This window comes from Trachinotus anak, unplaced genomic scaffold (assembly GCF_046630095.1).
Source record: "Trachinotus anak isolate AG129_WGS33_773 ecotype Australia unplaced genomic scaffold, CSIRO_AGI_Tana_v1 ptg000032l, whole genome shotgun sequence".
NCBI lineage: Eukaryota > Metazoa > Chordata > Actinopteri > Carangiformes > Carangidae > Trachinotus > Trachinotus anak.
The window spans coordinates 6,268,294-6,284,872 of record NW_027273883.1 but is presented as its reverse complement, the minus strand read 5'-3'; the positions used below and the strand labels follow the sequence as shown (position 1 = coordinate 6,284,872).

The following is a 16,579-nucleotide window of genomic DNA, read 5'->3' as shown; positions in this document are numbered from 1 at the left end:
ACACACACACACACACACACACACACACACACACACACACACACACACACACACACACACACACACACACACACACACACACACACACACGCTGCTTGCTCTGCACCACAACAGGAAAAGGTGTGGTCATCGTACACTGCATCCTCTGGAACCTCTTAAATCGGCTCCTGCTTAAAATCTTTTAAGTTATTCTTTGTCCCCTTAGTTGAGGTCTTTGGTTGGTTTTTAATGGTTTATGTTATGTTTACATACATGGCTGCAACTTTTGATTATCTTTATTAACAATTAATTTGACAAACATTTTCTCAACGAATAAATTAATCACTTAGTGTTCGATAAAACACTAAAAACCTGTTAAAATTGTGATGCCTTGTTTCGTCTGATCAGCAGTTTATAGGTATTGAATTTACCATAATATTGAGACGAGGAAATGCAGCAACTTCTCTAATCATTGCAGTTTTATTTGTAGGTATTTATTGTCCCCTTGATGGGACAATAAAGTGAAGAAAAGAGAAGTGATGTTCAAGACTGATAATGACTTTCAGATCTGTCCCCTGATTAATCTCTTCTCCTCACTGTGTTTGTTTCTCCCTGGAACCTAAAATTTAATTAAACGTAATGGGGGACCAAGAATGGGGGACACATACTATATCCTGTTTTTCTCAGTTAGATTAAGTATCCCAGACCACAATGCTTAAGTCTGCCAAATGAGAGCTGGCTTGATGTTGTTGTTGAGAGGACAAGGAGTTGACATGAGGTGATTTCATTAGTTTTTCCATTGCAACTCCCCTAATTAACACAGCTTTAAAATGACTTGAACCCACGGACATACTGGCAGGCTGCACCAGGCATCTGTCGTTGTATTTAAGAGCCTGTTGGTAAGAAGTCTTTTGTTGAGGAAGGTCCAAATTATTTATTCCCATATTATTACTGGAAACTCAAGCAAAATGGTCGTGCAGATCTGCTGACATAATTATAAGATGCAGTTGCAGAGGAAGGGGTCAAATTAAGACAATACAGCCGTCTGGAAAAGGAGACAAAAGAAACAGACCTTTCAAAGTGCAAAGGTGCGCAGGGTTTCTTCAAGGTCAAAAGGTTCAAGAATTCTCAGCTTACTTGCATGAATCTTCGAGATAGCAAACGCCGCAGAACTCACTCAGCAAAATTCAGGCTCCCAAGATCGGTATGAGGCCTCCCCCTCCTCTCTCTCCCTCACTAGATCATCCTTTTGTCATGCAACTCCCCCGAGAACCCTCAACTGCATTTGAGCTGCCAAGAGTTTTCCACTCAAAAGCTTTTTCCAGTGTGGGGGTTCAGCTTTGTGGCAGAGTACCACCTTTTACTGTACATGATGTCTTTACTGTAAACAGAGTGGAACATGTTGATGTAGGCGTTGTGATTTTTTCGCAGGACAGTCTTGATAATGCGGCAAAATTAATGGATGGTGTGAAATCGGGGGGTGTGTTTTTCTCCAGTTTAACATGCGCTCTCACATTACAGTTCTGGGTGCGGTGTGTAATGGTTTCCCCAGTTTGTTGTTAAGGGTCTCTGCCACCCCCCACCCCCTCCTACCAACCAACCACCCACTCAACACGAGGCACAGCAGTAACTGGGGAGTATGTGCCAGCCTCACTGCGGTCTAGCAGCAGAACCCATCCTGCGCGTCAAGACTAGAACCCAGATGCAAAGGATTATGGGTCTTATATTCAGTTTACAGTAACTCTGGTTTAATGTGAGGGTGGGATGAGGAGGAGGGGGCGAGGGGACTGGAGTTGCGGTCGGTGTGTCACATCGGAGGACTCTGGCTAATTTATTCCAGTAACTGTCAGTTTCTGCCCCTGAGCAGTTTTATAGATTTGTTATTCTAAGAGCTGAACAGTAAATCTGAGACACAAACCTTTGGCTGCAGTCCCCTGGGGAGGGTACTTTTTGATACCCATGTTGATCACAATCAGAGAGTGATCATTTAAATCTCCTTAAGGCTGTGATACACACCGCAGCTTTATAGGCCCATTTTTAAATGTAATGGTGCACAGCGATGCTTTAATCATGTGCAGTGTGACCATGTTGTTGCCAGGAAACATTGACTTGATTTTTTTTGTCCTCTGGTCTCTTGCTTTGTCTGTTGCTGGAGGTTTTGCCAGTTTGTAATGTTCACAATTTTGCAAAATGCACTGGTTGCCCATATTTTAATGTCAAGGGCCCCTTAAAAGGCCTGCATTAAGCCACAGACTCCTGTTGGTAAGATTTTGTCTGAAGGAGCTCAGTTAGAGGAGATTCTGTGCAGAGTTCAGCTTGGATGAGCAAAGCACTGGGGAGTATAGTCTGATACAAGAGCGATGAGTCTTCATTTCTGCTCTCTCATTGTTTTAATGGCATTATAATGGAGTTTAACCACTCCTGATCCCTCCCTTTGGGAACCACTGGTTAAGTAAATCAAATCTGCTCATTTTGGCTGTATGCTGATGGGTTGGTATTATTTTGAATCTGTTTTCAAATTACCTTCATAAAACTGTAATGAGTAATTGAAGGCATTATGAAAACTCGAAAATATAATTGCGATTACCACCTTTTCTTTTGTAATTTTTCACTTTTATTTGCATTGCAATGACAAAGTCTAGGAAATTGATCCCATGTCTTTCTTTATTTCATAAAGAACACCTGTCTTCATTTAAATGGCCCTCCAAGTTTCTTGATATTCTTTTCAAAGTATTGCCAGAAGTAATATTCTAATGTTTTTCAAAACATTTATAACTGAATGCATCTTATTTTTCATTATTCAACAGTATCCAGTTATAGTTTTGTTTTCTGTTAAAACCTCAATAGAAAACAAACTTTCCCAACCTTGCATCCATCATTAAGTTAGCCTGTTTTATGAGTGACCTTATAATGAACCTTTTTACATCAGACATTAAACTGTTGTGGGAATCCGGTGCTGTTAATTACTTATTACCATGATAGCATGAAAGGAACCATAAATTAACCGCTGATTCACACGACTATGCCACTCAAGAATGCATTGCACCTGCAGGATGTTGTAACTCTGAAGCAGAAAGTCTGCAAGAAGGCCCACAGTATTTCACCATGTTGCCTTTCTTTGGTTGGTTTTGAAATAGTGAACAGAATAAAGGCATTTTAAGTTTTTATGTTATTGATGCAGGAAGAACATGTTTGAGTCTGGAAAAAGATGAAGATCTGTTGTTTCTGTGTCTGACTGACATCAGAGCACCTCAACACGAAAATGGACTTGTACTTGGCAGGACTGTGTTTCTCTTTCTCTGTAGCTGTCTCTCTGAACATTTTATAATATTTTATTTCATTTTTCCCTCATGACTTTCCCTTGCAGTGGGTGACTAATATTTTCTACTTCAATTAGCACTGCAACTGCTTAGAAATAAACAGAAATGGAGCTCTGAGGAAACAGGGAAGCACAAACAGTTTGATCAGTGCCATTGCTTAAAATGTCACCAAAATGAAAAAATATATGAAACCTGTTATTAGTTTTAATCCAGCACAAGAGAATAAAATCAAACAAGTGGAGTCACTTTAAAATATTTGATAAATTGCTAATCAAAGCGGATGGCAGTTCAATCCCCAGCTCCTCCTGTCAACACGATGAAGTGTCCACGGGCAAAACACTGAACCTTAAATTCCTTAAAAAAAGTATTTTACTAACAGAGTGAGGACATTTTGGGAAAGTGAGGACATTTTGGCCGGTCCTCACTATTTGAGACACCTTCAAATCACATTTTGAGGGTTAAAACTTGGTTTTAGAGTTATGGTTAGAATTAGGTTTAGTTTAAGGTTAGGGTCAGGGTTAGGGTTAGGCACTCAGTTGTGATGGTTAAGGTTAGGGTAAGGGGCTAGGGAATGCATTATGTCAATGAGTGTCCTCACAAAGATAGAAGTACAAGTATGTATTGAAATCGTCAAAGTCCTGGCTCATGCACAAAGAGGCTGTTGCAACTGGTTTCATTTTGTAATTTCACATGTTCATAAATGTTTAGCTATACTTAATTGTTGATATCCTTAGTGATTGATATAATTCTCATGTCAATATGAAGCTGAAGGCAGCAAGTCAAGGTTATTTACAGTATATAGCACCATTCAGACAGAAGGCAAGTGAAGGTGCTGAACAGAGGGATAGATTGATTAAATACATAAAACATAAGACATAAGAAGTTGCATTTAAAAGACAATAAAAACAGAAACAAATGAAAAAACAAGCAAATAAATAGTTAGTGATTAAAGGGGGGGGGGGGGGGGGGGGGGGGTTACGTATGTAATTTATTGGTAAGCCACAGAAAACAAAAGTATTTTAAACCCTGATATTTCAATGAGCTGACAGTTTCAGCAGTGGGTTAGTTTAGTTTAGCATAAGGCAACACATTAGCTCAGTGTGATGACAAGACAACAGCAAGTCAGTGCACCCGGCCAAGAAATAGTTGTAATAACCCCCAAAAAACTACAATATGTTGTTTTACACCATTTTTTTTTTTAACAAATGACATATAATGTGTTAATCAAGGAAGATAACAGACAACAGCTGTAGGCTGATAACAGGTTGTTGTTGCTTCATACGTTTGATAATGGAAGACGAGATCTCTCTGGACGGGGTTGAGTCACTGTCCTGACTAATACAAACATGCAGTCCGATGGGAATACTCATTTGTCAAGATAATGGCTCTCTTGCATGAAATTGAATGAAAATAATTTTTTAGTTGTCAGCACTTAAACGTCCTGAAGGGCCTGTGATTGAAACAGAATATGGTAGTAACATGGGTATGAATGTCTAGCGAGATTAATATAAAACCCGTGCATCTGTTTCCATTTGGGCTTTGTTTTCACTGAAGCCCCTGTGCGGTTCTGGAAAGAGCATTGCGGGGCTCTTTAACAGCTCGCAGCATTCCTCCGCTTGTACGACGCGAGTACGCGTGGGCCGCTGCTTTTGGGCCTTGTCAGTATGAGTCAATAGAAGCCTAGTGAATTAGCAAAATGGCTTCAGATACTAAAAATAGTTTCTCTCTGAACTTCGTTCAGCGTATGGGACTCATTTGATGTGTGTGTGTAATGTCTCCAGAACATGAAAACACAAGATCAATCCATGAAAGAGTTACAGTCGAGAGTGTGTATGTGCATGCATATGGACGTTAAAATGTGTGTGTATGAGTTCATGTACTGGCACTAATGCCTGTGTGTGTGGCGTTTTGCCTATTTTCTATTGGTTTATAGAGCCACATGAAAGTCTCACTGAGCTGGATGAGATTGTCTGCTTTTTTCATTACAAACAAGACCAAAAATATGTTGGCGCAACCTCTACTATTGTGGGTTTTTACTGATCTTGGTCCAGACTGTACCTCTTTGACCAGCGGATGTGAAGTGTGGGAGTGTGCATACATTACTGCCAGTTAGCTGTTAGCTAAACGCATCAAACCTAAATGGAAGAGCTGTTGAGATGCATCATGCTACTAGTGAAAGTTGTGAAAAGGTTCAGAGCTGGAAAAAGCTCAGGGGAGAAGATGATAGCTCACGGGTGGATGTAACCGAGTCGAGGGCTGTTGGATGAAAAGGAGGAGGGGAAGAATCAGTCAACAGTCAAGGTGGAGTTTCATGTAAAACTCCAGTTTTAGACTACCTGTCCCTCTCTATTCCACTGAAAAATAAGGTTTGCCTCCCTGGAGAGTCCAGTTCACTGATGATGATCTTACCACCTGGAGCTCCAGTAGCTCTACCTGCCCCCCCTCCCACTGTAGGTGACCCAAACATGCAATGCAAACAGCAGCTGAGCTCCACTCCAAAATAACTCTGTCTGCACTCATTAAACTCTCTTTCTCAGCGTTTAAGAATTCCCATGTGGTTTGAAGGCTTTCTCTAATGAAACACAATTAAAATGAAAAGAAGGTAATGAAAAATATTTACCCCCAGTCCAATGAAGTGGCTGGTGAAGCTGGTGACTGCTCTTAATAAAAGCCATATGCCTGTTCTCATAAAACTCTGTTTTTGTGGCACAGATTTCTTAGGAGTTGGAGTTTGTGCCAGCGAGTGAATTAACTCCTGACAGTGGGTAGGAGAGTAGTAAGAGGCACTTTATCAGAAGCAGAAGATACGTGCACTCAACACTGATTTATGCTGCAGTCCGCGCCAAATGCCAAACCTCCAGCAGAGATAACCAGCCGCTGGACAGAGTTAATGTCAACGAAAATCTGTTAAATGAGAGTCTGATTGATTGCAGAGGTGTTTATGGTGGACAGCACCTAAAAACACATGAAGTAATCCTTATTCTGAAGTGTAGTTTCCACCAAAGTACCAACAAGTACACATGAAGTTACACTGAATTGAGCTGCTGACCTTGGCAGTGTTAGAGAGATGCATTATTCACCAAGCCACAGGCAAATCATTTTCTCATCTCAGGAAATTTCCCAAAATTTTCCCAAGCACTTTGACTTAAAATGCAAAAGTGCATGAGGAGTGACAGAAATACAGTATGTTTCTCCACCACAGAGAAGACATGAAGGAGACAGAGATAGAAAGTAGCGAAACAGCGAAATGATTCAATGGATTCTGCTGCCAGAAACCAGTGTCTAATTTCAAAATTATAGTTGTTTTTTTTTACTGGTTCAGTTTTGATCTTATCTCACTTATTCTTGACCAAAATCCTACCAAAGGTCAAGATGGCTAAACTTAACTCTAACTAACCATTTCATGTGATGACAGCTGGGTGAAAATACACATACACAAGAGACAGTCTGAGTTTAAGAGTCATGCTCATTTTTTCTTGTCTCAAAAGACTATTTTTGTAAAATGGGCACAGTTTCTTAAAATGCAGATTATGCATTGAAAGTGAAAGAAATGTTTCTCCACCACAAACAGATGACATGAAGGAGTCAGACAGGACAGGATGGAGTTTGACAGTAGTGCAATGGAGTGGAAACTACTGCCAACAACCAGGGTCAAACTTACAAATCATCATTTTTTTAGTTCATCTTACTCACCCTTGACCACAATCTTACCCTGCTCCTACCAGAGTTATAGCAGTATACATTTAAAGCAGCTATAAATCAGTATTTTTAGCCAAGCCAAACAGTTATCAAGTGAAATGTCTTGATAACTGTTGGATGGTTTTCCATGGCATTTCGTACAAGTGCTCATGTCCCCTTCAGGATGAATTGTACTAACTCTGGAGATCTCCTGACTTTTCCTCAAAATGTATGACCAGATTCCTGCAAAATTCAGATGTACTCCATGTTTTGTGCTCATTTGCAAAAACTGAGAATGTAAACATGGTGAATATTTACATATATACATATATTTATATTTATACTAAATATCAACATGTTAGCATGCTGATGTTAGCATTTAGCTCAAAGCACCACTGTGTCTTCAGACTGTTGATTTACTTTTAAGTTTATCCTACTTATCCATAATTAAAATCTTACCAAAGTCCTACCATAAGAGTAGAGAGGGTAAGTTTAATTTGCCTAAACTCAGCTTTTTCCATGTGATGTTATCCAAGTGACAGCGACCAAACAAGTCTGAAAATACAGTTTGAAACTTCATGAAACTGTTGAGTGAAGATCTAAGAAGGACTTCAAAGGTTAAAGAGACCATTGTTGTTGCTCCTCCTTCTGAGATCTGAGATGTTTTTTACATGAGTCAATGACCAAAGATAATCTGGATCCTTGCAGCAATATCACTGTCCCGACGTATCAGAAATCTCCCCAAGGCCACATGTAGATGACATGAGAAGCTGTAGAACAGTAATTCTGTCAGAGGGGACTTGTTGAAAAAACAGTGGGGAACAGGCTTGACCGATCCTATGTCAACACGACGTCCCTGTTTTCTAGAAAATGTCGTTACATTCCCACGATGCTTTTACCAAAAGGCTCAGACCACTGCTCTGCTGAACTTCTGTTCATTTCCATGGGATATTTTTAAGGGTAAAAGGGGGAAAAAATGCCTCCCTTTTGCTCCCTGAGAGCCTAACAGGGTCCCCGTGCCGAGACACTCTCTTGGGCCGATGCACTGATTGGATCCAGATGCTGCTGGAGTGTGGATGGGGACAGCAGACGAGCGTTGAGGCTGCACTGCTGCACTGATTGATAGGGGTCAGAATGAAGTTGGGATTCACATTTCTTCACCCCCCTCATTTTATTTCTTTCCTCTCTAGTCCATCCATCCTGTCAGGTTCTCCTGATGCCTGTGTTTTATGTACTCTGCTGAGACGGTGTGGAGCTCAACAGGGAGCTGACAGTGTTACGCTTCAAGTCTGGCTCTTTGCCTCACCTCTGCTGAGCGTTTAATGAACTCTTTTACAGTCAGAGGCTAAATCTTAACCGCGTTTTATGGGTACAGAGAATCAGTTTTCAATGAATCTTTCTATCCGCCACACTGTGAAATGTTAATTACAGAAAATGAAAAACAAACAATGAATGCAAATCTCTTGTTGAGAGTGGGAATATAACTTTTTTTTTTTACGTTTTCCATCTGTGTGTGCAAGATTTTCCACTGTGTGTTTCCCTTACAGAGTACTGCAAAGTTATTGCTCTGTCTCAAGGCCGCTCAGATTTGTCACTCAGTAAAGAAACCCTACAAAAATATTACTTTTGCATGGATTTTTTTTTTCAAAACAGTATATTGAGGCATATAAGTGAGCGTTTATAGGAGGTGGACACAACACTGTTATAATTTCCAATACAATGTAATCCAATTAAACAACCTCACAAATAACCACAGAGTTAAAACATCATGTATTTGACTAACACAACATTATGAGCTTACACATTTGTTGCAGAACCAGAATGTATTGAATTGTACAAACGCTGCTTCAACAATAAATTCTAGTTTGGTCCTGTGCTGTCTTTCTGATATGTTTGGGGTTTTGCATTTCTCTGTAAATGCCTGTCTTTCTTTCACCCTCAGGACCATGCCGATCATACAATGCTCCGCCCTCCTGCTGATTTTTGGCTTCCTGATTGGTCTGAGCTGCTCCCTGAACCCAAGAGACCCGAATGTTTGCAGCCTGTGGGAGAGGTGAGGCCAGTTTATCTATGACAGACAAATACATGATACTGCTGTGGTATGAAATCAAACACATTTTTTTATACACTGAATAAAAAATGTGTTTTTGTGAAGCGTAGCAGGACTCAAGAGGGTCAGCGGTCTGTCAGGGCACTCATCTATCACATAGCTGATCAAGTAAACTTTTATGGAAAAAATAAATAAAATTACCAGCAGCACTGGCGTACATCTTGCTCAAAGGGATGGGAAACTTTTTTTTTTGGAATAAAAATACCTCATTACAAGGATTTTAGGATAGAAATAGTTGATAACCTGGTCTATTAGATCTATCAGGGCCTATTGTCACATTTGTCAAAATCAAAATTCAAAGCGACAGGGCATGTGGCTGGTTTTAATGTACAACCTGAGGTATGTAGGATGTTTACATGAATCCATTCCCCTAAATAAAAAAGTGAAAGGATAAATCCTTTCATGTCCAAGACAGAAGAATTATTAGGTTTTTACTTTCATCTGAGGTTGCAGATTTGCAAACTGAATACCCCTGACCGCTCCCTTTCTAAGCATACAGGAGAACCTATTGTGGCCCTCAGGTAACATAAAAATGTTAAAGGACCTCTCTAGAGAGATTTGTCCATTCGAGGCAAACAAAAATACAACGATCACTGAAGTCAGAAGGATTCATGCTTTGGGAACCCTGACTGCCTGTACAAAATTTTGTGTCAGTCCATCCAGTAGATGTTGATATATTTCACTGGATAACTGAAAACTCTGACTAGCTGGATATATTAGAGAGAAAGTCAGGAAATCATCAAAGACAGATTCATTTTCTTGAGACCAAGAACATTTACAAAATGTCTTGGTTCATTAAATCTGTACCAGAGTGGTGGACCAACTGAGAGACTTGGCTACAAAAATAAATAAATAGTTCAAAATTGAATTAAAAAGTGAATTGAAATGGAGCAGCGTAACATTTCTACCTCTTCTGACTGAATCACTGACAGTATGGATATCGTCTCCCCTTTCAGCTTCACCACCTCAGTGAAAGAGTCCTACTTTCATCCTTACGACCACGTCACAGAGGAGCCCTGTTCAGACCCTCGGACCTCCTACAGATGCATGCGCCACAGGTAGCACCGGCGTGATGACTCATTTCCCTTTGGACTGACTTCCTGTTCCTGTCAGTGGAGGGTCAAAGCATCCTGTGTGACTCTGTTGTTCTTTCAGGATCACCTATAAGACGGCCTACAGGCAGGCGGTGAAGACAGACTATCGCAAGAGGTACCAGTGCTGTCCAGGCTACTATGAGAGCAGAGACAAATGTGTCCGTAAGTAACCGTTGAAACCTTTTAACAATATTTAACACTACTTTCCTACTTTTGTTCCTGAAACAGACAGGAGCTGGAAGGCTGAGAATGAAACAGTAGAGGAGAAGATTCAGTCGTCGGTCAGCAGGGACTTTTTAATCAAAACCAACTTAACTTAAAGGTCCCATATTGTGTAAAGTTAGACTTCCATGTCTTTTCTGATTATAAAGCAGGTGTAGGTTCTATATTCGTACTGTAAAAGTGTCAAAGTGCTCAGTCCACAGAGAAATGCACACTATATTGATTCACAGACACTGTCATTATTAAGAGTTTTACAGGTTAAGTAATCAGAAGTCAATCTGCATGTTTACACTCACTGTATTAACCTGATTATTTTCCAATGACTGCACTGATCTGGTTCCATAAACCAGGATCTTCTTTTTATATTCGATATAAAATAATCTATTTAATACAGCCAGAATTATGATACTGAAACCAAGTTATCTGGTATTGTCCAGTATAGCCACAGGTGCACATTTGCAAAACCAGCACAGAGACAGAAACGTGACGCTGTGGTTGAGATAATGGAGGAACACAATCAGCAGCAGTCAAGTACAATGCTGAAATGATCGCTAACGTTGTGATTTGCAAGTGAAATAATGTCACATTTTGTGCACGTGGAATAACTCACAGCAGGCTGTTTCTTTCTTTTTTTTTTCTGTATTCCACCCAATGTGCTCGGTCAATGAGGAGCATATGACACTGGAATTACCAAAATTATGGGTTTAATTCCCACTGGTGTTTCTCATGCTGAAAATGCACAGTATGTACTGGCAGCACTAGCTGGAATTTTCAACTTTAAACTGTGTGTTGCTTGAAAAAAAATCACTGATGCTCCCATCGTGGTAATTTCAATACTTCCATTTCAGTTGAAGGGTTTCACAACATTTCAGCATTTTTTTTCCAGCAACAAAGCATCTGTTAGAGATGGACTCACTGCTGCCTGTGCAGCTCAAGGTGGAACAACAAAAACTCCATCACATGAACATTATCATCAGTGGGGATGTTCAGGAATTCTCTCAGATCACTGGAGTCGACACTCAGCTTAACTTCAACACCAGAAATTGAAATAATTCACTGTACATATCAAGTTGTCCAAAACAAGAGGGCTTATTTATGGAGAAAGGTGATATTTGTGAAATTCTGTATTTTAGGTGTCGTGATGTGGATATTTATTTAATTTTTGTTTAGTTTGCACTGATTTTATATATAAGTCTAAATCTGTCTCCATAAACCATGATATCTCCCAAATAGACCGTGTATTTATCTAAACATAAGCCTAAAACTATCCTTAACCTGAAGTACTTTTGTGTGCTTAAAATAGCCTTCAGAGCAGTTTTACTTGACAACAAACTTCGGTGCAGTGGTTAAAATAAGTAACACATAGTTAGATGAATGTTGTTACAATCTGAAAATACCAAATGGATGCAGCTGTCAACAGTTTGCTGACACACTGTTATTGCTCTAGTGGCACATAAATAAAGTGAAACCGTACACAGCCTCTGATGGGTGGAGAAAACTCTCCCTTAACTTTACAAACCTTATTATACATCACTGGTTGATCTCAAATGATGATGTAGATAATAACAAGGTTTTTGTGCGTCGTCCCTCGAAAGCCAAAGTTCTGGAGATAAATGTCTGTCACTCAGAGATAATTTTGAGGTTTGCGTATTGTTGAGCCACCTTTCACAACAGTCTCAAGAAATCCTGAATACCATGTGTGTGTTTGTGTTTCTTTTGTAGCCAAACACAAAAGCTTTTGATTTCACTGACTCACATCAGCCAGGATGAAGCATCCCGATTACTGTTTTTTTTTCTAAATACATATGATCAGATATAATTATACTTACCTCCTTCATTTTATGACGTTAGCCTTTTCTCAGAGCCCCCAAATCTCCAGCCTTCAGTGTCCACACACTTTCAACTAGAGAGAAAATAAAAAGAGTGAAATGATTGTTTGTTGTGTTTAAATGGTAAGAAAACACACGTGTATATACAGCGTATGGTTCTCAGTGCCACATGGTTATAAAACACTTGTGTAGTGTAACAAAAAATGCAAACCTCTCTGGCAGAATCATTAGTTTTCACTCATAAACGCATGTTTGAAACAACTTAATTAATAGCCACAGCATTTATGATGCTGGCATGCACACAACTCAGAGCTCACTGACAGTATGAATGGCATTCAGCACTGGTGCTTTCACTTGCTTGGTCGGGCCCAGCTGTTGGGCTGGCAGCTCATAACTGTTTATGATGGGTGGAATACATTTAGAGGGAAAGAATGCCATTCAGCTGAAGAGATTGTTGATCGAATACAAAGTGCACTTTTGAAATAGATTTAACAGGCACACACTCTTTGGTAATAATACTGATTAGAAGAAGAAGAAGAAGAAGCCCTCTTGTGCAGTGTGCTTCAAATTTCAAAGAGCATAAATAGTTATAAATGGCATAAATGTTACAAAGAGCAAATATGAACAAAGTGACTTCCAAGTAATTTGTCAGGAAAATGGTATAAAAGTAGTGATGCAATGAAACCGAGTCGATAAACTGGTTAATCGGTGGATGATTTATCTTGCAGAGAAGGAGAAAAGAGCTCAGCCAAGGTCAGAGAGTTATCAGTATTCTTACTGGTCTGATATACTGTACATCAGAGTATATGTTGGGACATTTTAATTATTTAATTAATCAGAAAGAATAAATAGTATGGGTTAAGTTTGGGTTAAAAAAAAACAACTTTATATCCACATATTTGTTTTTTATGAGGAAAATAATCACAAACTAGAATTATAAGTTGGTGTAATTCTGATCTTTATGGTCACCAGCTACAGTCAGGTCAGTTGACCTGAGGTAGTTGAACACCAGTGCTGCAATTGAGTATGTGAGAAAACTAGTTATGAACACAGATATCAGAATACATAGATTTAAAGCATTTATATTACCACTAAGTGTTTGTGCAAACCTCAACAAACCCACTGAAAAAAAAGCCTAAACACAAACAGTTCCAGGATCATTATGTCTTATATGAAAAACAAGTGGCCGATTGTAAAAATATAAACATTTATACAATTATTAGTGTTAAAAAGCATCCAGTGCGATTCAAATGAACACATCTGGTGCATGACGTGACGGGTATCTGAGCTCATCTTACTGGGCTGAGGATTTGTCAGACAAAACAACCTCAGATCACTGCACAGCTTATTGGTTGCATTTTAAATATTATATCCACTGGATGAATGTTCCCTGCAAAGCTAGGCCTGGTAAAAATTGCTCTTCTATTCAACAGCTCGCTGCACCAAGGAGTGTGTCCATGGCCGGTGTGTCGCTCCAGACCGTTGCCAGTGCGAGGGAGGCTGGCGAGGAGACGACTGTTCCAGCGGTATGCATCAGCCTTTTCCCCTCGTTCAGACATTTCCTCACTCGCTCTCTCTCTCTTTTACTCTTTTTTCCCCTCCCCATCACTTTCTCTCTTCAGGTGCACACACAAACACAGTTCACATGCACAACAGGAAATGACATTTGGCCATTACTCAAGTGGCTGATCTTCACATACACCATTCCATCACACACACTGGAGGCCCCGTCCAATGGAAACAGCAAGGGAGCATTACAGCATGCACAGCAATGAGTCATTAATGTCAACCTCAGTCCAGAAACCAGTTTACTGGTCCAGCAGGACACTGAGCTGCACCCCCACCTCTCACTCACAGTTACTGTTCAAAATTATTAATAATAGTCATAATTTTATAACAGCTTTTCTTAATAAAGTTGAGAGGGAAATATAGGGATAAAAAGATCATGTCTAAGAAAGCTGAGACTTATTACTCCAACAAACATGTTAAGAAATAGTATGAGAGCAATATGTTATGAGCTAAGTACTGTGTGATATACTGAGAGTAGCCATAGTCCATAAAAAAAAGAGTAAAGACAGACATTTTATCTTCTCTCTCTGCCTGTTGTAACTTCTTTTACAAAACTAAAGTCAGCAGAAAGTTATATAATAGTTGTTCAAGGCGCCAACTCAGAGCAGTGAGTCTTAACCCTGTTTGTCTTTTCTGAAACTTCCATAAATTTGATGGTGGAGTGTGAAAACAGGACCACATTTCACAGAGCTGCTGTTCCCCTCAGTGAAATGAAGTTTTCCACTACCTTCAGCCCGTTTCATCGCACTCAGCTGGGTCAATAGTACACAGTCCTCCTCCATTTCCCCCCTATTCCATTGCAGAGAGCGGGAATTAGCTTTAACTGGTAGCGGTTGATGTCTTGACAGGGGGATGATGGGAAGGGGAAATGGAAAATGTTACCCCACTCTCTGTCTTGCATGGCCTAGTTTGTGCCGTCTCTCCTTACACTGCCTTTCTACCCTACCCCTCACTTTCGTGAATTTTCTTTCTTTGTTTTCACTCAGCTCTTTTCTCTCCCTAGCCTTGGCTCCACTGTATCGTCCTATAATGGAGTCGTTTTGGCAGAATAAGACCTGACACTTCCTGGATGCCTGTGTGTTGAGCTATCTAACTGTGGGAAAGAGGAGAGGGGCCTGAGGTTTTCATACTGAACACTCTTAGGACTATTTGCCCATAGATTTGGAGAACAGACGAGAGGAGGGAGAAGTATACTCAGTGTTCAAGAAGGTGACAAAAAGAGAGGAGGAGATGAGTTGATACGGAAGATTTAAAAATGGGAGAATAGTTTTAATTAGTTACTGAGGTCTGAGAAAGACAGGGATGCTAGAAGATGTCATGTCAAAGTAGTAGTCGCTTTATGTCAGTCCTGTTTCAGAGCTGATTATGAGCAGGAATCAGAAACGAGCAGTGAGGGCTGCTTGTTAAATGTCCAGGAGATTATGTGGACTTTGGACACAAGCAAAACCCAAACCACTGCTTGAACAATGCACAGGGGAAAAGGAAGAATTTTCCCACCATATCAGTGTGCATTCCTTATAAAGGGCAGTGAGGAGATGCCAGATCTGAAGTGCACGTCAGTCAACGGGTGTAGGAGCACGCAGTGATCCTGCTCATGTGTAAGCAGAGGTTATATTAATCATACTCAGGGAGGGTCTTAATTACAGAAACTTAATTTCAGCTGCAATTATTTACTCACTGAGATCAAGATTGCAAGTTTATTTAAAGTTTAAGGGATTATCTGAATAACAATAAAGGGAAAAAAGTAACATTACACCAGATTTTTAAATTTATCTCAGTATCTCAAAAACTGAATTCTCAACTCTTGTAAATTAATATTAGGATGATTTAGGGCATTACAAAAAATGTAAACCACTGCATTTGATATTATGTGGCATCACAATTTAAATAAAGCCAAATGCATGGTGACAGTATACTGCCGTAGTTACTAATGTGATGCTAACTGATATTATATTGTTATATTATTGATATTATATTGTGGTCTGGACGTGCAAACCTCAGCTATATTTCAGAAAACAGTGAAGGAAAAGGACAAAGAAATTAACATCCACTGAGCGTCATTATGGAGTTCAAGTTGAAAATCAAGCCTGGGAGACTCAGTAACAGAGACAGATCATCACTACTTTTTACTTTACCCCATAAATATATTTACTCTTCAGATTAAGACTTTACCCACAAACATATGATCAGTTTATAAAATATGATGCATTCTTACAGATTAAACATCCAAACATTACGTGAAGTTGTTGAAATCTGCTACACTGAACAGCTACAACATTAAAGTTCCACTTACATATTAGCACATCAATAGTAGTGATCTAATAATATATAAAACAATGTATGAACACTGACCTTTTGGCAAAATTATTTATCAGTAAAATTTAGACTTTTACTTGGAATGGGGTCTTTTTATAGCACAGTCTGATACTTTACTTGAGTTGATTTGTTTTAAAACGTTTTGTTTGTTTGAGAGCCACCACTGTAATAAACTGTGATAAAACAAAATGCTAAGTCACAGAAGTGTCATATACAGGTGCAGAGCACAGCAGAATTGGCCTTTTTGTTAAATTTCAAACTTCTGGTGAATTGGGGTTCATCTTAACTCTCCATTAAAGTGGTTAAATCAAAGCTGGACACACTTAAGTTAAAGTGAGTGTATCTGATGAACATAAACAAACTCAGCGACGCTGTTGGAGAGAGAGTTGCACTGGTGATGTATGTTTGCATGCAGATAAACAAACAGATGGGAAGAGTTTTGGTACTGGTCAGTGGAGGGCT

At 39.6% G+C, this 16,579-nt stretch overlaps 1 protein-coding gene and 1 long non-coding RNA gene across 9 annotated transcripts in view; one reads left to right on the top strand and one right to left on the bottom strand.

Annotated features, from left to right (window-relative positions):
• The window catches only part of pear1 (platelet endothelial aggregation receptor 1), a 49,534-nt gene that overhangs the window by 13,882 nt on the left and 19,073 nt on the right, over positions 1 to 16,579 (top strand). Inside the window, exons 2-5 of the mRNA XM_071468379.1 lie at positions 8,920 to 9,030; positions 10,044 to 10,145; positions 10,243 to 10,343; positions 13,666 to 13,758. Of these exons, the coding sequence (XP_071324480.1) occupies positions 8,924 to 9,030; positions 10,044 to 10,145; positions 10,243 to 10,343; positions 13,666 to 13,758 (403 nt within the window). The 5' untranslated portion in view covers positions 8,920 to 8,923. The remainder of the gene's footprint in view (positions 1 to 8,919; positions 9,031 to 10,043; positions 10,146 to 10,242; positions 10,344 to 13,665; positions 13,759 to 16,579) is intronic.
• The window catches only part of LOC139612635 (uncharacterized), a 29,709-nt gene that overhangs the window by 6,925 nt on the left and 6,205 nt on the right, over positions 1 to 16,579 (bottom strand). For 2 of the 8 annotated variants that reach the window (XR_011686610.1, XR_011686613.1), the window contains 2 exons: positions 12,233 to 12,306; positions 8,885 to 9,019 (listed from right to left, as the gene is read on the bottom strand). This is a non-coding gene — a long non-coding RNA (uncharacterized lncRNA). Of the gene's footprint in view, positions 1 to 8,884; positions 9,046 to 10,059; positions 10,194 to 12,232; positions 12,307 to 16,579 lie in introns of those variants that run through there. The other 6 variants (XR_011686609.1, XR_011686614.1, XR_011686611.1 and 3 more) reach the window with 3 other exon arrangements.